Raw genomic sequence first — 27,204 nt, forward strand, 5'->3', positions numbered from 1 at the left:
GCTCTGCCCTCTGCTTGTTAAAAAGGTGGGGCAGTGTGGTGCCAAAGGAAATGAATGCTGGAGCCAGACTGCTTGACAGCAAGCCCCAACTTTGCTGTGTAGCCTGGGGCTAGATTTCCTAACCTCTCTGTGCTTTAGGCTCTTAATTGCACTTGCCATTAAGAGAGGTTGTGGAGGATTAAATGATTCTGTACAAGTAAAGCTCTAGGGCAGAGCCTGGCACACAGCAGGTGCCTTTTGGGTATTAATAAGCAGATTGTCATGATCACCATGGGGTTTCATGTGCAATGGAGGAAGCATCCATGTTTTCCCTTTCAAAATAGACAGGATATAACTTACCCCCGGATGTCCTGGAAACCTTTGATGCAACCATCAAAGGCATCCTAAAGGCTAAAAGTACGTTCAGTTTCATGGAAAAAGTAGTGTGTGTTTCTCTAGCATAATTGACATTTTCATCTGTTTCATTTGAATGTCTGTTTCACTGAAGCCCTGGTTAGAAATGGAGCTTAGCAGATTCAGGGGGTGGGTCCTCAAAAGTGCTCCATATGCCTCCATCACCTGTTGTCTACCCCTAAGAGCACACATCCTGGGTGAGGGAGGTCTTATATGCAATGAGGACAAAGTTGGGATTGGCAAAGGGAGGGAACATGTGGCTCTGGTCCTCTCCAGATACAACTGTCTGACCACGGATCCTTTGTGGGTTGGAAGAGGGCAGTGGGCAGTGTGGGCAGGACCTGGATTGGCTAAATCAGGTGATGCTTGGCAGGATATATGTGATCTGGGCATTAGAGTTAGTAAAGGACTTGGTCCCCCCTACTACACTATGATTTGTAAGATGACATGGGTTGGAATTTTTGTAAAGATGTACACATTTCCTGTGGTTGGTGGTGGCTGCAATACAGGCTCAGCGGGTTTAATTATACAATTTCAGTAAACTTCTCAGCTGCACTTGTCCCCATTGACAACTACATACTTCAAAGAAGCAAAGCCACAAAGAAAATGAAAGGCCTGCGTGGGTATACTTGTGGGCATAATCATGCCTTGGTGTGATTTTTATCAATTATGCCCCACCACTGCCACCCCCCCCCCCCACCTTAACTTCCTGCTTTTGGATCTGGAGGGTGTAGGGCTAAGGGAAGATCTTTTCCAGTGCTCACTTGTTGAACAATGTGTTCCATTGATGTGGATGGACCATCCCGGCAGGTGGATGACTGTGTGTGTGAGCAATAAGGGCAGTCTGCAAATGCTCGTGCTGTGATATTTTTATCTTACCCCAACCCCTGTTCATCTCTCCTTAGCTCTATGAAGCCTTCACCTTCCTTAAGGGGCTGGGAGCTGTGATCCTGGTCCACGCAGAAAATGGCGATTTGATAGCTCAGGTGAGTGGTCTGAATTCCCAGGCTTTCTACCTCAGTCTCATTCTCCTTGTTGTCAAGGCTATGAGAAGAGGGGGTGGAGGCATTAGTCAGCCAGGTCACTAGGCGTGAAGGGTCAAGCCAAGAGCTGGGTGGCATGTCAGACACTGGGTGTGACTCACTCACACGCTGTCTGCAGCGTGGCCTTTGGCAGGCCATAGTGACTCTTGGATTGCAGTTTTCTCACCTGTACAGTCGGGGTAACATGACTGCCCTGTGAACCATGGAGAGTTTGCATGAGCAGTAAATGAAGATCCGAAAGAAAATGCATTTGGCACACCTAGGGGACCCCAGAGGCAACAGACGTGGAAACTGGAGTTGCCCGTCCTCCTCCGTGACTTGGGAGCTTTGGGAGCAGGGATAGTGGACAGAGCGCAGGCTAGCAGCAGAGTTCCAGCCCAGCCTCCTTGATCTCCTGGCCCTCTGACGTGGGGCAGGGAGCTCCACCCCAGGAAAGCTCCTGTTCTTTATCTGAGGGTCAGTGATACTGTGTTTGCAAAGCTCAGCGTTGGACATGTAGCAGATGTGGTCGTGCAAAAGTTTTGGGTAAAGCGAGACATGAACTCATTTGGATCATTCTGGCCATGAGGTGGAGAATTTTGATGGGAATGGAGTAAAGTCAGGTTGACCGGTTAGGATTTACTCATAGGAAATGAAGAGAGGATACAGAGGCGGGTGGAAGGGGCCAGAGTACGGTAGAGGAGGAGCACTCTCTGCAGGACTCATGATTGATAGGATGGGGAAGAAGAGGAGGAAATCAGAAGGGTCACGTGGTCTCCTGTGGGGGAAGGGCTGGGTTAATCATGATGCCACAGATCAAGATAGAAGATTTGGATGCATCCAGTGAAAGTAATTAATGCCACGCTAAGTAGTGTATATGTGTGCGTGTGTGCTTAGTCACTCACGACTCTTAGCAGACCATTGGACTGCAGCCCGCCAGGCTCCTCTGTCCATGGGATGCTCCAGGCAAGAATACTCGAGTGGGTTGCCATTTCCTCCTCCAGAGGATCTTCCCGGCCCAGCGATCGAACCCATATCTCCTGTGTCTCCGGCACTGCAGGTGGATTCTTTACCCACTGAGCCATCAGGAGAAGGGAAAGGATACCCACTCCAGTATTCTGGCCTAGAGAATTCCATGGACTATATATAGTCCATGGGGTCGCTATGAGTCGGACACAACTGAGTATCTTTCACTTTCATGGTAAAACCCTACTTCTGTACACCAAAATCTGTTTCAGTTCTCGTGGCTGCATAAGAATCCCCCCGTCCCGAATTTAGCATCCTCAAACAATAAACTTCTTCTGTGTCACGGTCCTGTGGGTTGAGAGTCCAGGTGTGGCCTTGCTGGGTCTTTGACCTTGGGGTCTTTCACAGGCTGCCCTGAAGGTGTTGGGTCTGGGTGCAGTTGTCTCGTGGCTGGTCTGGGGCAGAATTCCTTTCCAGCATCGCTCAGAGGGTTGTTGCTAAGATTAGTTCCTCACAAGCTATCAGACCGATGGCCTCTATTCTTTGCTGGCTGTTGGACAGAGGTCCCCTTGGCTCCCTGACACATGGACAGCTACATCACGGTGGCCGGCTTCCTTCCAAGTGAGGGAGAAAGTGACCTCGTTTGACCTCGCTTGACCTCGCTTGACCTCGCTCAATCCTAGGTCTGTGAGATTCATCTCTATGGCTTCCTGAAGCACAGAGTTTTCTTTTTCATCATGGTGTAGAATTACACAGCAGGAATAGATCACAATTTGTTCTCCAGTTGATAGTGTTTTTTTTCTATTTATATTTATTCAGTCGTGTCTGACCCTTTCGGACCCCATGGACTATATCCCACTGGACTCCTATGTCCATGGAATTCTCCAGGCCAGGATACTGGAGTTGGGTTGCTTTTTCCTTCTCCAGGGGATCTTCCCAACCCACGGATCAAACCTGGGTTGCCCGCATTGCAGGCAGATTCTTACTGTCTGAGCCACCAGGGAAGCCCCTGATAGATATTTGGATCCTTTTAAATTTGGGACTTTTGTTTGTAACATTTTCTTGAACATTCTTGTTCAGTTTGTTGTGAAACATATGGTCGCATTTCTGTTGGTAAATACTTAGGAGTAGGATTCCTGGGTGGTTGGGTACATATATTTAGCTTTTGTAGTTACTGTTACCCACTTTCCCAGGGTGCGCCAACCTGTGTCTCATCAAATGTGTGAAAGAAGTTGAGTTTGGAACCTTAATACTTTTAAAAATTATTTATTTATTTTTGGCTGTGCTGGATCTTTGTTGCTGCGCACGGGCTTTCTCTAGTTGCGGCGAGCGGGGGCTACTTTCTAGTTGTGGTTTGCAGGCTTCTCATTGTGGTGGTTTAGCTTGTTGCAGAGCACAGGCTTCAGTAGTTTCAGTACATGGGTTTGGTAATTGTGGTTCCTGGGCTCCGAGCGCAGGCTCAGTAGTTGTGGCACACAGTCTTAGTTGCTTCATGGCATGTGGGATCTTCCCAGACCCGGGATCAAACCCATGTCTCTGCATTGGCAGGCAGGTGTTTTGATTTTGTTTTTTTTTTTAACCGCTGAGCCACCAGGGAAGCCTCTGGAGCCCCAATTCTTAAATGGGGCTTTTTAGCTTTCCTTGCTGCCATTGTGTGTGTGTGTGTGTGTGTGTCTCCCACACTGCAGGCAGATGCTTTACCAACAGCTATGCAGAAACCTCAACCAGGGATCAAACTTGGTCCTTCTGCATTGGAAGTACAGAGTCTTAACCACTGGACCACCAGGGAAATCTCTTGCTACTGATTTAAGGTTGAGTTTTCTCAGCTCCAGTAAATATGTTACCTTTTGTACCTCTGCTTCCCCAGTTGCAAAACATTTTTGACATCTCTGCGTTCTTTCGGTTCTTGGGTACAGTGTCTATCACTGTAGTGGAGTTTCAGGATGGAGTGACAATAATGGTAGTATTCAGCCATGATCGTTAACTAGAAACCCTTCTCTAGCCTTTTGTAATTCATTTCCGCGCCCCGCCCCCCCATTTCATCTTTTGTCTTCCCTTCCTTTTTCTCCTCTTTCCTTCCTTCCAACAGAAATAGTAACTGATGTTTAAACAGTCTTTCACAGGGATGTCTCCGTATCATAAATCTTTTTGTAAACAGTTTACAAAATGCCTTGTAAACATCATCTTCAGTAGCTGACATTATCCCGTTCTGTACTTAAATCCACCCCAGCTGTTGGATCTTGAAATCATTTCCAGCTTATGTTCTTATAATAAACTCAAGCTTAATAACCATAAATGAAGAGTTGAAAATTATGATTTTTTTATTGTTGATAGGGTCTGGGGCTTCTCATAGGAATGTGTTCCAGAATACGATACAGAAACTGGAGAAGTTAAAAATAGCAGCAGCACAGCTGACATCTGGGCGATGTAAAGAGATCAGTGTTGAGATGCTGAAGTATTCCTAAGGAGGGGACATCTTGAAGCCTTGGAGCCAATGGCTTTGCATCTAGACCGTTAGCTCAGGGAACCATTTCATTTATAAGCTTGAGGTTGAGCTTTCCTGTTAGAAAGATAGGTGCCAGAAAGATGAAGCTACAGTAGAGGGAATGAGAACTGGGTGATGATTCAGGAGCTCTCAATATACACTGTATACACACACACACGTATACACTGTAGATTGTATATACATCATCCAGACGTTTCTCATCTGCCACCTTGGTGATGCATTATAGCAACTCCAGGTGCAGCCACTGTTATTTCCAGTGTGAAGAAGAAAAGATGAGTGAACTAATAATGCTATTTGCAGTGAGCATGGGTGGACCTAGAGATTATACTAAATGAAATAATGAAGTAAGCCAAAGACAAATATCATATGATAATGGCTTATATGTGAAACTAAAATTAAAAAATGATGCAAATAAACTTATTTGCAAAACAGAAACAGACTCAGAGACATTAGAAAAGAAATGTATGGTTACCAAAGGGGAAGGTTGAGGGGGAGGGATAAATTAGGAGTTTGTGGTTAACATATACATTCTAATTATATAGAGAACAGATAACCTGCAAGGACCTACTGTATAGTATAGGGAACTCTACTCAGTATTTTATAGTAACCTATAAGGAGAAAGAATCTGAAAAGCAATATATTCGGTTGGCCCAAAAGTTCATTCAGTTTTTTCCTTTTCTGTAGAACTAAATCACTTTCGGCTATGGTTTTTCCAGTGGTCATGTATAGATGTGAGAGTTGGACTATAAAGAAAGCTGAATGCAGAAGAATTGATGCTTTTGAACTGTGGTGTTGGAGAAGACTCTTGAGAGTCCTTTGGACTGCAAGGAGATTCAACCAGTCCATCCTAAAGGAGATCAGTCCTGGATGTTCATTGGAAGGACTGATGTTGAAGCTGAAACTCCAATATTTTGGCCACCTGATGCAAAGAGCTGACTCATTTGAAAAGACTCTGATGCTGGGAAAGATTGGGGGCAGGAGGAGAAGGGGACGGCAGAAGATGAGATGGTTGGATGGCATCCATTGAGTCCACCCAACTCAATGGACATGGGTTTGGGTGGACTCCGGGAGTTGGTGATGGACAGGGAGGCCTGGCATGCTGTGGGTCATGGGGTTGCAAAGAGTCGGACACGACTAAGCGACTGAACTGATTCAGTTCAGTTCAGTCACACAGTTGTGTCTGTTTGCGACCGCATGGACTGCAGCATGCCAGGCCTCCCTGTCCATCGCCAACTCCCAGAGCTTGCTCAAACTTAGGTCCATCAAGTCGGTGATGCCATCCAACCATCTCATCCTCTGTCATCCCCTTCTCCTCCTGCCTTCAATCTTTCCCAGCATCAGGGTCTTTTCTAAGGAGTCATTTCTTCCCATCAGGTGGCCAAAGTATTGGAGTTTCAGCTTCAGCATTAATTCTTGCAATAAATCCCTTTACTGTACACCTAAAGCTAACACAACCTTGTAGATCACCTATACTTCAATTTTTAACAAAAGGAAAGAAGAGAAGACTGAGACTCATGAGAGTGTGACCCGTGTGCCCAAAGTCACACACATGCTCAGTTCTGGAACTGGAGGCCCAGTTGAGGATTCTGTGGTTTCCGCATCCGTGTCACGCCCACACACCACCTGCCTCCTTCTCTTGTTGTGCAGCAGAGACTTAGAAGCTGGAAGAGTGGAGGGTGGTCTTTGAGGCTCATTTCTTACAACCTTGCTTCCTCTCACTGGTCCCGTGGGGTTGAATAGAGCCCCTGTGGATGGGGACATCGCAAAGGGGGAAGGTGGGCACTGGGAGTGAAGGGGCCAAAGAAGTTGTGGATGTCCCCAGCCATTAGACTCCACACGGTCCAGTCCTCCTGGGCTCAGCTGTCCCATCCGTCTAATGGGTTGGAGGACTGGCCTTTCCCGGCTCTGGCATTCTGCCATCACTGACTCGTTTGTTCTTGTCTTGTAGGAACAGAAGCGGATCTTAGAGATGGGCATCACGGGTCCTGAGGGCCATGCTCTGAGCAGACCTGAAGAGGTAAAGGAGCCTCCGCTGGGTGTGACTCTGACATAGCTGAGAGCTTACCCCGATGCTGTTCCAGCTGGAACAGCTGGCTAGAGCCCCCGGCCCCATCCCATTCCCATATGAGCATCTCAGCACGTGTGGTCTTCTCCAGGGTCTGCCCTGGGGCTCGGGAGCTCTGGGGGCTGCAGATCCATCAGAAGAGTTGGGAAAGGCTCTGCCTCTCCCAGGGCCCAGACACTTCCCACCAAGACCCCAAGGACACTTCAGAATCCTGACCAAGGACTCAGGGTATTTGACCACAGGAAAGTGGAGCCCCATGTCCCAGGCAGAGCGAGTTCCAAACCACTGCCTCTGCATAGGCCTCCTGTCCGCTATACTCTAAGACTTGGCAGATTGCCCCAGGAGTGAGTGATAGGGTGCGCCTCTGTGTGTGTGTTTAGCAGGGACAGAAGGAAGGCAAGCTGACTGAGCATCAGACAGGATGGGCGCCCCACATTTTCTGATGTCTCATCAGATCATTAGCAGTCTTCCCTGATCTCCGCTTTGGGCTGGCCTCTTTGGAATATGGGACACGACACACGAATACACAGACTCCTTACCCCAAGGATTCCTGAACTGGCCCAGTGCTTCAAACGTGAGCTCCATGCCCATGAGCTGGGTTCCCAGTCTCTGGTGAGACCAGGAACACACTGGAGACAGTGTTTATAAACCTTTGTAGCATGTTACGTTGCCACCAACTCTAGGCATGTGAGCACCATGGGGACTCTTCTAGGTGTGGCTGCTTTCCTGGTACCTGGCTGTGGCTTGGGCTTCCTGCCAGCCAAGAGCAGCACAGCCATGTGTGGGCCTCTGACAGATTGGAAATTAAAAATAAGACAATAAAAACATCATTGGTTTTTTTATTCAAGAAGTACTGGACTAGGGAGTACAGAGACCAAACCTCATAGCACGTGGTTTCACATAGTTGTTGAATGAAGGAAGGAATGTATGGGAACACCTGTGTTCCCTGATGTCAGGAATTTTATAAATAACCACCTCCAGGCATGTGAGTTGGACCAGAGAGAAGGCTGAACATTGAAGAATCGATGCTTTTGAACTGTGGTGCTGGAGAAGACTCTTGGCCAGCAAGGAGATCAAACCAGTCAATCCTAAAGGAAATCAACCCTGAATATTTACTGGAAGGACTGATGCTGAAGCTCCAATATTTTGGCCACCTGATGGGAAGGCTCAACCCATTGGAAAAGACCCTGATACTGGGAAAGGTTGAAGACAGGAGGAGAAGAGGGCGACAGAGGAAGAGATGATTGGATGGCATCATGACTCAATGGACGTGAGTTTGAGCAAGCTCCAGGAGATGGTGAAGGACCAGGGAGCCTGGTATGCTGCATGGGGTCACAGAGAATCAAACACGACTGAGTGACTGAACAGCCACCACCAAGCATGTGAGCAGCGTGGGGACCTTTTGATGGCCTGTTCCGCTCAAGTGATCTTCAGACAGAGCGTTCAGAGCACTGCCAAGCATGCAAATAACACAGTCCTGCCTTCCAACCCCCTAGCCGAATACATTCTGACTTTTTCTTCCTTTTTAAAAATCTACAGTGTCTTCTTCCTTTGATGCGATAGATTTCCCTCTGACCACACTTCATTAAGGAAGATCAAGGAAGGCTGATCAGGAAGAGCCCTGGGTGCTCAGGGTGGGTGGTGCCCCCACCCCTCCCCTCATGACCTGTGTGTTCACTGTGTCCTCAGCTGGAGGCCGAGGCCGTGTTCCGGGCCATCACCATCGCGGGCCGGATCAACTGCCCTGTGTATATCACCAAGGTGATGAGTAAGAGCGCGGCGGACATCATCACCCTGGCCAGGAAGAAAGGTAGGCAGCCCAACACCTGGGATCTCCGCTGGGTGTGAGGAAGGGGTGTGTCCAGCAGGTTCAGGTTCACTGGTGGAGCTCTTGCCCAGGACAGAGACCTTCTGCCAGCTGTGCCCAGCCTGAGCTCTGTAGGCCAGGTTGAAAAGGGAGCTGGACAGTGGGCAGATGCCAGATGGGTGGTTGGTTTTAGGTTTGATTCCTGGTGTGCCACAGGCCCCAGGTAAGTGGTGTTCTGGTCCTCATTTTCTCCATTTGTAGCTAAGGTGATTATCCCTCCTGTGGGTCACATGAGACCATGTATGAGGAGTTCCAAGTTCTCCCCAGGGTTTCACATCAAGGCAGTGATGGAACTGGGGCTGCATCAGCTCCTGGTTCCTCCCCACCTTCTTTCTGCTTCTCTCTGGGCCCTTCATCCTGGGTCACCCATCCAGGGCCTCTCAGGGGGGTACGTGCACCCAGACTCCACTGTGGGGCCCACACAGAGGCTCAGCTGCAGGTTGGGAAGGAGGAAGATGTTGTTCCACACGCCAGAGGGTCTGGGGGACAGCCCCGTGCTGGACACCAGGGGAGTGAGGCAGGAAGTCCGCCTCCAGCTCTAAAACTTGTGGACACACTACTTACCCACTGACCCGCTCAACGGCCCTTCCCCAGGAGACTCAGAGGAGGCGTCCAAATGCATTGCCCAGGCCTTGTGATCGAGGCCCACAGCCCCCAACAACTAGCAGGTTGAGAGTGAGCAAGGTCGCCCAGAGAAGCCTTCCTTCCCAAAATCAGGCCGAGAGAGATGGGGAGAGAGAGAATGACAGATGGACAGAGGAGACAGACAGAATGACAGTAGCTCATGTCACATGGAGACAGTGGCTAGACTCTTTGATCCTTGGACGTTCACCAAGGACATTTGCCACCCAGACAAGATCCACCCCATCCACGCTTTGGGAGTCATATGAGGTTGACCGGAAACTCTGGGTCAGACGGGGTGGCCAGGTGAAAATCAGCAGGAGCAACACAGCCCTGGCAGCACCCACCACCCTCTATACCCGGAGGGCTCCCCCTTCTTACAGGAACCCTTCATGGAAAGTACAGGTGGCTCTGGTCTTAAAAATCTTTAATGATATATGTTACTGGGTTGACCAAAAAGGTTAGCTTGAGTATTTTTCCATAAAATTTGACAGAAAAATCAAAACGAACTTGTTGGTCAACCAGATATTTCACCTAATGTGTCCAAAATATTCACTCCACTTGTAGTTAAGATAAAAGTACCAACAGGATATTTGGCGTTATTTTTTCTGTACTATCTTCAAAGTCTAGTGTGTATCTCACCCTTTCAGTATTTCTCATTTCAGACCAGCCCCAACTCCAAATGCCTGAAAGCCACAATGCGGCTGGTGGTTTTCATATGGAACAGCAGCTTTTTTTTTTTTTTTTTAAATTATTTGTGTGGCTGTGTGAGGTCCCATCTGCATCTTTCAAGATCTTCTGTTGTGCGTGAGCTCACTAGTTGCAGCTCAGCTGTCCTGCAGGTGGGATCTTAATTCCCCAACCAGGGATTGAACCTGCATCCCTTGCATTGGAAGGCTGATTCTTAACCACTGGGCCACCAGGGAAGTCTGGGAACAGAGCAGTTTTGAACCCCCAAATACCTGGTTTTAGTATTGTAAGGGCAAGCTAACTGGTGGAGGTGTTGATAGTGCTCTAGGCCAGCGCAGCTTGCTGAGGACCACCTCTGGGTTAAAGATGAGGAAACTGTGGCTCAGAGCGGTAATAGGAGCTTAAAAGCAGCGGTAAGCATGCTGGTGTAGCTATGCCTGCAGGCCTTGGAGCTGCCGAGACATAAGGTGACCACCAGCCGTGCATGGCTATTTCAGTTTAAATGAAGCAAATTTAAATACAGTTTTAAGTTTTTGGCTCTTTAGTAGCTTCCCAGGTGGCTCAGTGGTAAAGAGTTTGCCTGCAAACGGTAGAGACTCAGAGACACGGGTTCGATCCCTGGGTCAGGAAGATCCCCTGGAGAAGGGAATGGCACCCTGCTTCCAGTCATGTTGCCAGGAAAATCCCAAGGAGGTCTCAAAAGTGTTAGATACCGCTAAGCAGCTAAACAACAGTGGCATAAGCCCTATTTCTCGTGCTCCAGGGCCACGTGTGGCTGGTGGCTCGTCCCCTGGACAGCTCGGCACAGGACAGTCCCACCACTGCCATTGGGTGGCACCATCCCAGAGCCTGGCTGCTGGAGACCAAAGCCTCCCTCCCACTCGCCAGCAGCGTGGCCCTGGGCAGATGCCACAGAGCCGTGGGCCCAAGTCCCCTTGGCACTTCCTCAGCTGCAGGAATTTTCGCTAAGCCTGAGACTTTGCCCGTGGGTTTTTGTTCTGGCAGAAACTCCTCTGGCCCTTCCCTGGAAAGTGAGTGCTCAGCAAGAAGCCCCCAGCAGTGGCTTGGTGGCTGCATACCCTGGTCCCCTCGCTCTGCATGGTGAGATGAAGCTGAGGCTCCCGGAGCCCTCAGGGCACTGAGCTGTGGACGCCCATGGCCATGACTGGGTGGTCACTCACCTGTCCTCGGCGTCTCTCTCGGCCTATGTCCCGTCCTCCGTGCCCGCTGAGTTGTTTCCTGGAATCACCTCCAGATAAAACGCTTAAACTTGATTTTTCACTTGAATATCTGCTCTTGGCAGAACCCGTGCGAAGACAGCACATCAGGTGTCTGTGCCTCGACTGACCATCGTAAACAGCTAATGATCAGATCCAAGTGCTGAAAGCGTTGATGGTCCACAGGGCCACTGAGCGGGACAGCGGGTGCTGAGTGCCCGGTGGCCGGGGGCAGGGCCTCTGGGGTGTGTGTGGTGAAGCCTGATGGAGAGGACCGGTGTGATTTATCCCCAGTCTCATTGTCCGGCCTTTGAGATTCTCTTTTCCTGCATCAGCATCTCCCACAAGAGACCATCCACTGTCAACCATGCGTGTCTGTTTGCCTTCCAAGGCCCCCTCGTTTTTGGTGAGCCCATCGCTGCCAGTCTGGGGACGGATGGCACCCATTACTGGAGCAAGAACTGGGCCAAGGCGGCGGCCTTTGTGACCTCCCCTCCCCTGAGCCCGGACCCCACCACGCCTGACTACTTGACCTCCCTACTGGCCTGGTGAGAAACCTGGGGTGGCTGGGGTGTTGGGGCTGGGCAGGTGGGCGGGGTCTCGGGGCGGGGTCTCGGGGCTGGGCAGATGGGCGGGTTCGCAGAGCTGAGCGGGTGGGCGGGAGAGTGCAATTGCCTAAGACACACTAGGGAGAGGACCTTGGGTGGGGCGCTCCGGGAGACCTCAGAACAAAACTCCACGTAGTTTACAGCACGCCTTTGGGCCTTTTGGGCTTCCGTGGTGTCTCAGATAGTAAAGAATCTGCGTGCAGTGCGGGAGACCCAACTCAATCCCTGGGTCAGGAAGGTTCCCTGAAGAAGGGAAGGGCAACCCACTCCATGGACAGAGGAACCTGGCGGGCTGCAGTCCATGGGGTCACGAAGAGTCGGACACAACTGAGCATCTTAACACTTTCAGGCCTTTTAATCAGTAACTGTTCAAGTTCATAGGTCACCTGCCATTCATTCAGCAATATTTAAGCACCTTCTGTGTGCCTGGCACTGCAGTGCATTAGGAAACACACAGAATTAGGAATGTGAGTCCAGGATCCCAACCCTGATGGGCTGTGTCACCCGGGCCGTGTCAGCTAACCTGTAATGTCTCTGCCTCAGTTGGCTCAGAGTGGGGAGAACACAGTACCTGCTGCAGAGCTGGGTGTGAGGTAGTGTAGGCAAAAGGCCTGGAATTCAGGGTTCACAGCAGCCAGTGCATTCTGGTCTGCTTCCTGCACCCAGTAGGTGCACAGCTGCTTCAGTCCCTTCTCTGCTGTCTGCCAGTGCGAGGCAAGAATACTTGAGGTCACAGGAGAAGGCTAAGTGGTGAGGGGTGCAAGCCGTTCTGGAAGTGGAGATGCAAGCTTGGAAAGCTTTCTAGAGGAAGTGACATCAGGCCTGGAGCTAGAGGATTCATAAGAGTTTGCCTGATGGGTGAGGATAGGAAGGAGCTTCTAATCAGCAGGAACCTTAAGAGGGTGAGGCTATGTACCCAGCATTCAAATTCCTTTTCCCTAAAAGGGACGCAGTGGCCCATGACTTACATATCCAATCACTCAGAGTCTGCAGCCTGAAGTTTGGTGGGCAGTTCCAAGTCCAAAACAAACCCCTGATCTTCCTCCAGGGAGCTGCGGCCCCCGAAATCTTGCCCATTTCGGGAGGAGGCAGGACGTGGATCAAAGGTCCTGGAAATCTGGCCACTTCCTCCTCCTTGGCTGCAGCCATCCTGGCTCAAGGACCATCATTTCTCACCACCCAACTAGCCTCTTTTATTTCCATGTGGCCCCTTCTACACCCTAATCGCATCACAGTCTGTTCTCACCAGATGCTGAGAAATTTTAAAACTTTAATCAGACCAAGCCATCCCTTGGCCAGGAGACCTCCAGGGTTCTTTCCTCTCAAAGTGAAATGCAAGTTCCCACAATATCCCACAGGGCTGAACCTGGTCTGACCTTCACTCCTCACTAACACTGCCTGGCCCTCCCAGGCCTTCCTCTCCCCTCGGTTCCCTTGGTTCAGCCCACTGGTCTCAAGCTAAATATACCCCAGGCAGGATGGTGCCACAGGGCCTTTGCATTCACTCTACCCCTGCCTAGCACTCTTTTCTTGCTCATCTTCCGATTTGCTCTTTGCTGAAAGATTTCTTCTTAAAGAGAGAGTTTGAATCATCTTCTGAAAAATGGCAACCCCAGTGCTACCCCACACACCCTAATACTCATTCTCCTGATAAACTGTATGTTCTGACTTCTCCACCCCGCACTGGAATGTCAACAAATGAACACAGTCATTTGTCTCTTTCTGCTTGTAGGTTTGTCCTCCTTGCCTAAGACTGTGCCAGACACAGGACCACACACCTTTGTTGAATAAATGAGTGAATATCACATCTGAAAGTATTTTTGTATGTCCAGAAGATTGCTCACATGCCTGGGGGTCTGAACTAGAGGCTGGCCTCTGCCCTCATTGAAAATCACAAAATAACGCTCCACTTATTCCATTGATTTAGATGCCAGTTTGGGGCTCATCACATAGTCCCAAAGTATTTTCTCTCCAATGCCTGAGGGATGAAAGAGCAAACCCAGTGAGCTTGTGTCACTTTGTTGCAATCAACAAATCAATAAATAGCATTTTGTCCCTTGGGCACAGCACAGAAACACCAGCCTTACAGAAGGATGACCCGTGTCAGCACTTTATGTTTTCCCATGTGACCAGGCAGAGATATGAGGCCAGGGGCGTGACCTTCCTTCCAGCACGAACATCCCTGACTCCATGAGACTCACAGGCATGTCCTGGAGGCTAGGTGTTTGGCTCACTTACTTATTTATGTATTCATTCATTCATTGGCTGCACTCATTTTTTTTTCTTTTCTTTTTTAAACCATGAGATAAAATTCACATAACATAAAATTCCTTGAGCACTCAGAGAGAAGAGGTTGGTGGAGGAAGGAGAGAGAAGCAAGGGAGTTAGCATCTTTGACACCTTTTGTCTGGAGCTGAGTGCCAGGCAAGTAGCTCATTGGCTCCTCAGAGTGACCCTGGATGGAAGGTTCTATTCTCCTCTCCATTTTATGCATGTGGAGAAGAGGAGCGACTTACCTGACCAGGAGGTGGCAGGTCCGGGATTTAAAAGCAGACCTGCTGGATTTGTAAAGTCAAAGGGTTGTGCAGAGGTCTAGTGAGATGCAGAGTGGAAGCAGAGTCAGCCTGTTCATCTATAGTAGCTTCTGCTCTCGGCAAGTTTCTGCACGGATACTGCATTGTGGGGGCACTGTGGACTCTCTCTCCGAGGGGTGAAGACATACCCACTAAGAGGGAAACGATGCCATTTGCAGCAACACTGGTGGTCCTAGAGATTATCATACTGTGTGAAGTAAGACAGAGAAAAGCTAATATGTGATACCGAAAGCAGAAACATGTAGAATAGATGTTTTCACGATGTAGGAAACAAACTGAAGGCTACCGAAAGGAAAAGGGGAGGGATAAATTGGGAGGTTGGGATTGACATACAGACACTAGTATCTATAAAATAGATAATGATAAGGACCTACTGCTTAGCTCAGGGAACTCTACTCAATACTCTGTAACGACCTATGTGGGAAAAGAACCTAAAAAAGGCTGGATATATGTATATGTATAACTGACTCACTTTGCTATACAGCAGAAACTCAATGTTGTAAATCAACTATACTCCAAAAAACTTTTAAAAAGGAAAAGAACAGACCAGCACCCCAAGACCTGTTTTAGGGCAGGAGGAAAAGGCTGACGTGGGGAGCCTTACCCAGAGTCCACACTCACACAGAACCTACTCCTGATGCCCAGGTCTCTTTTCAGTCTTCAATTAGACACCAAAGGCTAATGGACTTTGTGGTGTCACTCAGCAAAGCCTACTGTTGTTGTTCAGTTGCTCAGTCCTGTCTGACTCTTTGGGACACCATGGACTTCCCTGTCCTTCACTGTCTCCCAGAGTTTGTGCAAACTCATGTCCATTGAGTCAGTGATGCCATCCAACCATCTCATCCTCTGTCACCTCCTTCTCCTCCCGCCTTCAATCTTCCCCAGCATCAGGGTCTTTTCCAATGAGTCAGTTCTTCGCATCAGGTGCCAAAGTATTGGAGTTTCAGCTTCATCATCAGTCCTTCCAATGAATGTTCAGGGTTGATTTCCTTTAGGGTTGACTTGTTTGATCTCCTTGCAATCCAGGGGACTCTCATGAGTCTTCTCCAGCACCACAGTTTGAAAGCACCAATTCTTTGGCACTCAGCCTTCTTTATGGTCTCTCACATCTGTATATGACTACTGGAAAAACCATAGCTTTGACTATATGGACTTTTGTCGGCAAAGTAAAACCCATAATGTGCCCTGAATCTCACTAGGGTTTGAGTTTCACAGCCTTCTTGGGTGTTTAAGTCAAAGCCTGATCCTCAACGTGAACTCAGGTCCGAACCCCACCCGCTTTTGCCTTTGCCAGTGGAGACCTGCAAGTCACGGGCAGCAGCCACTGTTCCTATAGCACCGCGCAGAAGGCGGTGGGCAAGGACAACTTCACTCTGATCCCTGAGGGCGTCAACGGGATAGAGGAGCGCATGACCGTGGTCTGGGACAAGGCGGTGGTAAGGCGGCGGCATCCCCTCCTCCCGGCCCTCCTGGCCCATCGAAGCAGTGTGTTAGGCCCTTCTGGTGCCTAAATTTCCTTTCTGGCTTTGAGGGAGAAGCAGAATGTACCAGGATGGCATGTGGAAAGCAGGTGGACCCTTAGGAAAGCTTGAGGAAACTTCCCTGGTCATCCAGTGGTTGGGACTCCAAGCTTCCAATGCACAGGGCACGGGTTCAACCCCTGGTTGGGAAATTAAGATCCCACATGCCTTGAGATGTGGCCCCAAAATTTTCTTTTTAACTTAAAAAAATTTTTTTTCATTAAAAAAGAAATCAATGTGAGCCCTGTAGCATCCTCTGCACGTGCAGATGAGACAGCAGCTGCTTAGTTTTTAAGGATGAAGATATTTTGTTTTGACCCACATTTTAGTCCATGTAAAGATAACTGTAAACCATGTCTGTGTTCGAGGTTAGGGTTGAGAGCAGGGTACGGAGACTTTCTGTTCCATAAGAAATCCCTGGGTCACACCTCAATCACTTGAAACAGTAGATTTTTATTCTCAATTAAACTTGGGCCCAGTGAAATTGACCAGATGTCAGGATGGCCATTGGGAAAATATTAACACACCTTGGAGTGGTTAATTACATCTCCTCTGCTCTGATGAAGCCAGGTCCCTGGCACTCTTTCAAGGTGGCCTGGTTTCAGCGGGCAGAGGAGAAGAAAATTCCGGAGTCCTTGCAAGGACTCCCATTGGCTGCCTTAGATCTGTGCTGTCTGCCCCTTCTGATCCTACTGTGAGCTGCTCTTCTCATCAGCGGATCTCTGCTTCAGGCTACTGGCAAGATGGATGAGAACCAGTTTGTCGCTGTTACCAGCACCAACGCAGCCAAGATCTTTAACCTGTACCCCAGAAAAGGGCGGATTGCCGTGGGCTCGGACGCTGACGTGGTCATCTGGGACCCAGACAAGGTGAAGACCATAACAGCCAAGAGTCACAAGTCGGTAAGTCCTGGTTTATCAGTGACGCCTCTGGTTAAAATCAGTGACGCCTCTGGTTAAAAATGATTTATGAATTTTCTAACTAAAATGTGATCTGATATCTGGTATGACTCCGTCATTCTGATTTCTCCTCTGGTTGGAGAGATTGGGAGAGGGGTTTGAAGCAGGCTCAGCTGAACTGTTCTAGCATCTCTCCCTCTCTCTCTCTCATCTCTCCCCCTCATCTCTTTCTCCCTCGGTCTCTGGGGTTCCTGGCAGCATTCTCAGCTGACTCTGCTCTTAATTCTGTGTGGGTGATATAACCTGAGCCTCATAGAATTCCCCAAGTGAGGAATGCCACTGTGGCTTTTAACTGACTTCCCTGGTGGCTCAGACGATAAAGTGTCTGTTTACAATGTGGGAGACCTGGGTTCGATCCCTGGGTCAGGAAGATCCCCTGGAGAAGGAAATGGCAATCCACTCCAGTACTATTGCCTGGAGAATCCCATGGACAGATGAGCTTGGTAGGCTACAGTCCATGGGGTCGCAAAGAGTCAGACACGACTGAGTGACTTCACTCACTCTCTCCACTAAGAAGACAGCAGATCGTACTGGGCTGAGTGAGTGTGCAGCTGGCTAGTTTTGACTGGAGTTAGTAATTTGCTTCTTGCACCACTTTTTGGCATTTGCAATCCACATTTAGGCTTCAAAAAATATTATAAATTACTGCCTAGCAGGATCACTTCCGGGTGACTCAGGACACATTAGATGAGCAAATGTTAAAACTGAAAACAGATCATCTGCCTGGGTCCTGGGAGGCAGTGGCCACGAAGAGTCCAAGGCGTAGTATTAACATCTGTTTGTAGAAAATCAATCTGAATTGATTGATATTTCCCTGAAGCCCTGAGTCCACACCTAAAAACCATCACAAACAATAAGGCTGATTCCAAATCAATATAAAGAATCGATACCTTCACTGTGAGATAATTATAGAGCACTTGGAAAAACAGAATGGGAATCAAATTCTTGTTTTAATAATAGTCAAAACTGAAGAGTTCCAAAAATGCAATTTCTTCTATGCTAAAAAAAGATTCAATAGAATAAAAATATCCGTTCTTTCTAATTTAATCTATAAAGCTGAAGTCATCTTCTCATAAAAATAATGGATTTGTTTTTTAACTAGAAAATCTGAGTTCCTGGATGGAAACTGTGAGAATAGCCAAAACATTTCTGAAAAAAATGAAAGAACCAGTGCTAATCAGCCCGGTTATTAAATCATATTATAAAGCTACAATCATCAAGATAGTGATATTCAGTTCAGTTCAGTTACTCAGTCATGTCTGACTCTTTGCAACCCCATGAACCACAGCATGCCAGGCCTCCCTGTCCATTACCAACTCTCGGAGTTTACCCAAACTCATGTCCATTGAGTCGGTGATACCATCTAGCCATCTCATCTGCTGTCATCCCCTTGTCCTCCTGCCCTCCATCTTTCCCAACATCAGGGTCTTTTCAAATGAGTCAGCTCTTCGCATGAGGTGGCCAAAGTACTGGAGTTTCAGCTTTAACATCAGTCCTACCAATGAACACCCAGGACTGATCTCCTTTAGGATGGACTGGTTGGATCTCCTTGCAGTCCAAGGGACTCTCAATAGTCTTTTCCAGCACCATGGTTTAAAAGCATCAATTCTTCTGTGCTCAGCCCTCTTTATAGTCCAACTCTCACATCCATACATGACTACTGGAAAAACCAGAGCCTTGACTAGACGGACCTTTGTTGGCAAAGTAATGTCTCTGCTTTTTAATATGCTGTCTAGGTTGGTCATAACTTTCCTTCCAAGGAGTAAGCATCTTTTAATTTCACGGCTGCAGTCACCATCTGCAGTGATTTTGGAGCCCAGAAAAATAGAATCAGCCACTGTTTCCACTGTTTCCCCATCTATTTCCCATGAAGTAATGTGACTGGATGCCATGATCTTAGTTTTCTGAATGTTGAGCTTTAAGCCAACTTTTTCACTCTCCTCTTTCACTTTCATCAAGAGGCTCTTTAGTTCTTCACTTTCTGCCACAAGGGCGGTATCACCTGCACATACGCTTCCCTGGTGGCTAAGACGGTAAAGTGTCTGCCTGCAATGAGGGAGACCTGGCTTCGATCCCTGGGTCGGGAATTTCCCCTGGAGATGGAAATGGCAACCCACTCCAGTACTCTTATATGGAAAATCCCATGGATGGAGGAGCCTGGTAGACTACAGTCCATTTGGTCGCAAACGTCGGACACGACTGAGTGACTTCACTTCACTTCATCTGCATATCTGAGGTTATTGATATTTCTCCCGGCAATCATGATTCCAGCTTGTGCTTCATCCATCCCAGCATTTCTCATGATGTACTCTGCATAGAAGTTAAATAAGCAGGGCGACAATATACAGCCTTGATGTACTCCTTTTCCTATTTGGAACCAGTCTGTTATTCTGTGTCCAGTTCTAACTGTTGCTTCCTGACCTGCATACAGGTTTTTCAAGAGGCAGGTCAGGTGGTCTGGTATTCCCATCTCTTTCAGAATTTTCCACAGTTTATTGTGATCCACACAGTTTGGTATTAGAGAAAGAGAAAAGAGAGCCACGTAATAGACTGACTACATACAAGAATTTGATATCCAACAAAGGAGACAGTTGAAATTAGACAAAGACAGTTATTCAGTCAATTGTGTTTGAATACTTGGCTCATAGGGCTAGACCTCTACTGTACTCTTGACTGCAAGACAAACGGAAATGGGTCAAAGACTGAAATAAAGTGAAGCTATGAAAGGACTAGAATGACACCTATTTTAAAAAATGATCATTTTGAAGGTGGGAAGACCTAAGCAAGACACAAAACTTAGAAGCTATGAAGGAGAAGACTGGTCTGTTTGGCCACTGACTACATACAAATAAAACCAAGAAAAAAAAACCTTTATATTGCAGCAGGTAATAATACTTATTACTTTATATGACATCTAAAGGCAGAAGATGAACAGGGGAAGTACTGGCAATACAAACAAATGGAGAAAAAATTTTAAAGTATTTTAATTTTTATAATTTTTATTTTATGAAAGTATGGTAACAAGAGACTTGGAAAATACAGAAAAAAGGTTACATATAATTACACTATATATTACAATTATTTTTTTAAGTAGATAAATTAAGATTTGTAGTTGGATTTTCAATATCAAACTCTCAAAAATGAATAGAATGAATATACAGAGAAGTAGAAGGATATCATAGACCTGAAAACCACTATAAACTATTTCAACATAATTAAGATTTATACAATTTTCACACAACAGTAGGATACAAATTCTATTCAAGCTCTCACAGACAAGACATTTTTTTAGCATTGACTATGTCCTTAGAAACCATTAAAGAAAATACCAAGAGCCTAATAGAAAAAGGAGTGTAAAGCTCAGTGACACGAGAAGAAATACACAAAGGGTTTCTATTCATTCAAAAACAGACCTGACCTTATGTGTAATTAACCAAATACAAATCATTGTAGTAAAATGTTTTCCCCCGCACCAGTGACTGAGATGCAGGGGTTTACAAGGACAGAGATGAGGTCCGACAAGGAGGCCAACCGATTGATGGGGTTTCACTGGGAATGTAAATCAGTGCTGCCTTTTCGAAGGGCAAATCTAGGTTAAAATCCATTTATGCTTTGGCCCAAACACCATGTCGAGGAAGATGTTCACATATGCCTGTGTGGACACCCATGTGTATTTATTGTGCTTTTTAGCAAAAGCAGGGATATGACCCTCATGTTTGTCCCTGGAAACTGAATAAGTAAATGATATTATGTCCCTGGCCTGCTGCAGTCCCTGGGGTCACAGAGTCAGACACGACTGAGCAACTGAACCGAACTGATTATGTCCCTGGGGTGGAATCCAGTTCAGCATTTTAACGCATGTCAAGACATTTTTAACCCACGAGATGAGCTGACAGGAACATTCTCGGAGGTAAGAAGAAAAGCAAAAGTGGAAAAACTGTGTACAGAGCACCTGGAACATGAGATAGTTATTCACATACAGAAAATATCTGGGGGCCCAGGATGGACGTGACGACAGGTTATATACAATAGTCGTTTGCACGGTTTGAATTTTACTTTGTTCATATAGCACCTTTAAGTAATGCAGCAATTTTATTAGCTTCTAAAACTCTGTGTGGTTGTGGAAATTCCTTGGTGGTCCAGTGGTTCGGACTCTGCGCTTTCACTGCCGAGGCTGTAGGTTTGATCCCTGGTTGGGGAACCGAGATCCCAGAAGCCACATTGTGTGGCCCAAAATTAAAAACTAACATTAAAAAACAAAGCCAAAAAAGCCAAAACTCTATGTGGTTGTGAAATACAGAATGTGACATTGTGGGCAGTTTATCCTGAGCCTCGGAAGAATTCCCCGGTGGGGGAATGCCACTGTGAGGCAGGCTTCTCAGTCTGAGGGTGAAGACAGACCTACTTTTTAAAATGATGTATCTTTTGTACAGGTGGAATTTTTACTGTCTACATGACCTACTTTTTGAATAATCAGAGTGTGGCTGGTGTTAGTTATAGTCACTTTAGGAATTATGAAAGGCATGCGTTATGTTTTAAGGAAATGATTTGTCTTTCAAATTATTTTTTAAAAAAACAGAAAAAATAAAAATGACCTTACCCAGTGCTGGGGGGGATTTCATAGACGTGAAATCACTAAATAGTCCCCTGTTGCTAATGTCATGTCAGTCCATCTGATGCCTTCAGAAAATTACTTGGCAGTCTACAATGAATGCCTTTAAAAAGCTCATATCCCTGTGACCCAGTAATTTAATTTTAGGAAACTGTCCTAAAGAATGTTTTTAAAATGAGACCCCAAAATGTCCGTGTTAGCCAGAGTGGCTGCATTTCCTAACTCCTGGGACCCCATTCACATTCAAGATCCTCAGAGGGTATTAGTTACATTATATAAAACCACCAGCAACATGAAAGTTTAACAGTGAGGGGCTAATTATACAAATGAAAGCATGCAAAGGAATATTACATGGCGCTAAGGTGTTTCCCAGAAAGAATAAACACTGGAAAATGCCTGTGTAGCAGAATCGCCATCAGGATGAACAGGGCTCATGCAGAGAAAAGCCTGGGGAGCTGATTAAACCCGTGGTCTTGCCCCGCAGGCCGTGGAGTACAACATCTTTGAAGGCATGGAGTGCCACGGCTCCCCGCTGGTGGTCATCAGCCAGGGCAAGATCGTCTTCGAGGATGGCAATATCAACGTCAACAAGGGCATGGGCCGCTTCATTCCCAGGAAGCCCTTCCCCGAGTACCTCTACCAGCGTATAAGGATCCGGAACAAGGTGATGGTCCAGGGCCTCTGCCTGAGCCTCCCCTTCCTCCTGTGTAGGAGGAGGGAGCCAAGGACTGGAGTCGCGGTACCATCCCCTGTGCAATGGAGGAGGGAAGCCGGTGTGAGGCTGGGGCGCTGTCACTGACTCACACTGGGGACCTGCTTGTGTCCCTGGCCACACGCTGTCTCCCAGTACCTAAGGCAGACGCCCACAGACCCCTGGGTGGCTCTGAGCCCACTGGTGGGCTCCCAGCCTCCCACCTGAGCCCCTGCAGGTTTTAGCTTCTCTGCTCAGGGCTCTGTCCCCTGGGGCAGCCCTCAACCCATGCAGAGAGCTGGGGTCCTTGGCCCATTCACTTCTGGGTCCCAGCAGAGGTTTGTGTCTGCAGTTGCTCTGAGCCAGCTGCCGTTAGAGGTGACCCTCTCATCCTTTCTCCATCTGTCTGGGATCACCTTCCAAACAAACTACCCAACATCCCCTAATCCACAGTGAAGACAGGCCCTCGGATGCCCCGAGTCCTCGGTTCAGGGGTCCTCGTGGGGATGTCAGGGAAAGTGTTTTCCTCTTGGAAATGGCTTTGCAGTTCTGCAGGAAGCTGTGTGTGTGTGTATGCGTGTGAGTGCATGCATGCCTGTCTTTACATGAATGTGTGTTAGGTTGTACGTACGCATGTGTGATGTGTGCATTATATGTGCGTGTTAGTGTATGTATGTAGGCATGCACGTACATGTGTAAAATTGTGTGTATGCATGTGGCGTGTGTATTATGCATGTTAGTTGGGTGTCCAGGCTGGTGTGTGTGTGTGTATACACATATGTGTGAATTACGTGTATGTGGAGTGGGGGTGTATGGCGTGTGCGTGCATATGCATGCGTGCACACGCGTGTGCGCGTGTATTTAGGTATGCCGGTGGATGTGAATGTGTGCCTGTGTGTGGCGCGTGTGCAAGCATGTGTGTGCACACTTGTGCATATTCCCAGGGAGACCACAGGTCACTCTCCTGCACGTGGGAATGCATATGTGCATCTTGTCAATCAGTTGCTCTTCTCACCCTTCTCTCAGGTTTCTGGGTTGCAAGGGGTTCCCAGGGGCATGTATGATGGGCCTGTGTACGAGGTGCCAGCCACACCCAAATATGCAACTCCCGCTCCTTCTGTCAAATCCTCGCCTTCCAAACACCAGCCTCCACCCATCAGAAACCTCCACCAGTCCAACTTCAGCTTATCAGGTGAGAAGCTACAGCAGCCAAGGGTCCCCATCCTGCAGTGGCTCCCAGCGCCCGGAACTCCTGAGAAACGGACCCACAGCCTCAGACACCCAAGGAACCAAAGATGGGAGTGGGGGAATCCCTTCCTCCCTTCCTCCCGGGGTTGTGCAGAAAGCAGAGGGGGTCCATGGGGGCAGCATAGAGGTACATGACCCTGGTTTATGAAGAATCTGCGTAAATTGTCCATGTGTTCATCCTTAACGCACTTGGGTCCACCATGAAGCTGAGCATGGAGGGGAAGTCACAGTAGCTGCCTTTGCTGGGTGTATCTTCTGGGTCGGATCTTTGGCTAGTCCCATCCATGGTGGTTTATCACACGCTCATGACTGTTTCAGCCTCACAGCAGCCCTGTGTGTAGAGTCATATTATTCACACTTATTTAAGGAGGAAATGAAGGCCCCAAAACATTCAGTGTCAAAATGCCAGGGCTTGATGCTCAGCGAATGTGTGTGGACAAAAATCAGAAGTTCCTGTGGTCCCTCAGCCTTTCCGAAGGCTCTTGGGATGCGTGTCTGCAGTTTCATCAGCTCACCACACGAGGGCAGGCGTGCATGTGTTGGGACCTTGGAATTTCGATTGAGGCGTTAGCATGGGTTACTTGCTGTGCCAGGTACTAGGAAGATGATGATGAATAAGACATGGCTGGGCAGCCTCAGTCCAGTCCAGAGGTTGGCAGACTTTTTCTTAAAAGGCCAGATAGTAAATATTTTAAGTTTTGTGAGCGAAGAGGCAAAATCTAAGACCATCAAAAAATGCAAAAACTATTCTTAGTTCATGGGCTGTACAAAAACAGAGCTGAGTTTTGTCAGTGGGCTGATTTGTGGTCCAGCAGGAGTGAAGGGCAGTTAAATAGAAAGGCAGTATGGTTGACAAAAGGGAGAATGGAAGGACAGAGAGAAGATACCAGTTTAAATACCAGTTTAAATTGTGGGGGTGACCACCTACCACAATAATTCAGGGATCATGCAATGGGGGACATGAATTAAGGGGTCCCTCAATCCAGACCTTCTTGCCTTCCCTGAGCCCATTTGTTCTGGAAGGAAAATCTTCTGACCGGACCCTCCCCACAATACTTCTCCCCAGCATTATCCAGCTTTCAATATTTACTTAATACATATTCGTTGAGTGCCGGCACAGCTTAGTGCTGGAATTTTAAATCTTTAACTGCAAGAGAATGCATGAGATTGGAACGGACGGTTAGCTTTGCAGATTTAAAACAAAAAAGGCTGTCCCTACCTCCATGCAGATCTGCCTGTGGCAAATGGGGTGGGTAGATCCAGCTCTCAGTGTTCACACACAGGCACACATGCATGCCCACACATGTGCCCCCACACGTAACACATAAAACACCTTGGGAACGTTGGACTTTGGGGACGGACCACTTGGGGCTAGAATTCGGGCTTTTCTGCCCTCCAGTGGTGCCCCTACAATGGGTGACCTGAGCCTCAAATTCGTCATCTGTAAATTGGGGGTAAAACAACACCCCTTTCACAGGACTGCTCTGTGCCCTGAACTCAACAACATATGCTTTAGCACCAAGTCTGTGCCTGCACATAGTAGGCAATCAATAATTATTTGTCCCCCTATTTTAGGCTTCCCTGATAGCTCAGTTGCTAAAGAATCCACCTGCAAGGCAGGAGATGCCTGGTTCGATTCCTGGGTTGGGAAGATCCGCTGGAGAAGGGATAGGCTACCCACTCCAATATTCTGGCCTGGAGAATTCCATGTACTGTATAGTCCGTGGGGTCGCAAAGTCAGACACGATTGAGCAACTATCCCTTTCCCCTGTTGCAAGAACATGAGGCCAGACAAGAAAAGAGAACAGAGTGGTCCGTGCTGCAGGAGGGTGGCCCCGGGACCTCGTGGGGCATAGAAGAGAGAGCACTGGACCCCGTGGAGGTCAGGGAGCCTTCCCAGCGGTCACCCTGGACTGCAGGGTCGGGAGGATGGAGGGCTGGTCAAGACAAGGGCTGCATGTCCCAAGGGCCTGACATGGGGACATGACACGAGAGGCATGAACAGCCGGCGGAGCTGGTGTCCACAGATCTCCGAGTGACTGGCCGTGTCTCCCCCCAGGCGCCCAGATAGATGACAACAACCCGCGGCGCACCGGCCACCGCATCGTGGCGCCCCCTGGCGGCCGCTCCAACATCACCAGCCTTGGGTGAAGGCGCTGCACGGATGAGCCAGAGTGAAGGATTCTGGGAAGGACGTCCATCCCTTACCCTGTCAGTGTTTGGAAGCCCGCAGTTGTGTTTGGTACTGATGGAGGGGGGAGGGAGATGGAATGATGTTCTTTCCCTTTTTTTGGTTTAGGAAGAAGTGGTACTAGTGTGGTGTGTTTGCTTGGAAATCCCCTGCCCACAGTCGTGTGTTCATCTGAGTCCACCTCAGAGCATGGCGTCTCCACAGGCCCCTCCTTAGTGAACACAGGTTCTGACCTTGTCTTGTACTGTTCCCTCCCACTCCTGACGCCACGGGCTCCATGGTTCTCCGAGTGGTTCCCTTGCACCCCTCTAGCTGTTCTAGGATAGTTGATGCATGTTACTAAGTTATGTATGCGAGTCCGTGCGTGCGTCTGATGGAAGACGGCCCGAAGACCCAGGTAGACAGACACGAACCCAGACCTCAAGCCCCCGCGGGGGGCAACTCCAGATCTCTCACGAGGAAAGTATGTCCTCATCGGCCCACCCCCCACACCCCCGGTGAGATCCTGGGTGGGTTCTCCCAGCCAAGAGAGCCCCCCACGCCCACCTGCTTACCGAGAAGCATCATCCGCGTCCTGTGTCAGGAACCCTGGTCTCCGTGGCGCCGGTAGCTCGCCATGTCTTTCCGGTCCGTGTGTGTCCTTCCAGCCAGCTCCGGACTGCAGGCCGAGCCAGGTTCACCCTCAGAAAGGGGTCTCCCGCCCGCATTCAGGGCTGAGGACGGTGGGGCCACGGCTGCTCCCGGTGCCCATGTCCTGGTCCCTCCAAGGCGGATGATGGAGCAGTCAGATTTTTAAAGTTTTGTACATAGTTTTCCTTTGTAATCACTCCCATTTTTACTTAACGACTGACTTATTGTGACTCTTATTTCTGAATTCAAAGCTTGTGAAAAAATAAAATCAATGGCCCATTCCCGGACTGGGGTGTTGGCATTTAAGTGGCGGCTGGTTGGGCGCACATGCTTGGACCTTCCCTTCATGGTAACCAGACAGCGGTGCTCACTTTAACAAGGACTCGTTAGGTGGTGGGGGACACAGAGGAGGGAGCAGAGGGAGCCGGTGGTGATTTGGGGAGTGTTAGATCCTGAGACCAAGGACGGGAAGAGGAGGAGGATGGCTGGTAAAGGGCCGACTTCTCTGGTGCAGACACTCCCACTGTAGCCAGTTTCAAGCTAAACCAACATGAAGCCTGTGAGTCTGCAGGCCGCACACTGTAGGTTGGCTCCAGTGCACAGTGCTATGGTACTCTTCCAGCAGAGATGGTCGCTCCTGTGCCGACTCCCCTGCTCTGGGACATGGAGCTCAGGCCAGGGGACCCAACACAAACGTGTTCCATAGCACCTGGCCCCAGGACACCAGAGCCGCCCTGCAGTGTATGGATTGTGGTGTGTACAGTGAGGGCCAGTGCATTCAGAATCGTTGGCTTCAAGTTCTCC

At 48.5% G+C, this 27,204-nt stretch overlaps 1 protein-coding gene across 2 annotated transcripts in view; it reads left to right on the top strand.

The window, feature by feature from the left end:
* CRMP1 (collapsin response mediator protein 1) overlaps positions 1 to 26,687 on the top strand; it is a 66,374-nt gene extending 39,687 nt beyond the window's left edge. For both annotated transcript variants that reach the window (XM_027971175.3, XM_027971176.3), the window contains exons 6-14: positions 1,299 to 1,379; positions 6,836 to 6,904; positions 8,642 to 8,762; positions 11,739 to 11,895; positions 15,844 to 15,985; positions 16,801 to 16,971; positions 22,125 to 22,304; positions 23,358 to 23,523; positions 25,639 to 26,687. In XM_027971175.3, coding sequence (XP_027826976.1) covers positions 1,299 to 1,379; positions 6,836 to 6,904; positions 8,642 to 8,762; positions 11,739 to 11,895; positions 15,844 to 15,985; positions 16,801 to 16,971; positions 22,125 to 22,304; positions 23,358 to 23,523; positions 25,639 to 25,730 — 1,179 coding nt within the window. In that variant the 3' untranslated portion in view covers positions 25,731 to 26,687. The remainder of the gene's footprint in view (positions 1 to 1,298; positions 1,380 to 6,835; positions 6,905 to 8,641; positions 8,763 to 11,738; positions 11,896 to 15,843; positions 15,986 to 16,800; positions 16,972 to 22,124; positions 22,305 to 23,357; positions 23,524 to 25,638) is intronic.
* The last annotated feature ends 517 nt before the right edge of the window (positions 26,688 to 27,204 follow it).

Source organism: Ovis aries, chromosome 6, assembly GCF_016772045.2.
Source record: "Ovis aries strain OAR_USU_Benz2616 breed Rambouillet chromosome 6, ARS-UI_Ramb_v3.0, whole genome shotgun sequence".
NCBI classification, from domain to species: domain Eukaryota; kingdom Metazoa; phylum Chordata; class Mammalia; order Artiodactyla; family Bovidae; genus Ovis; species Ovis aries.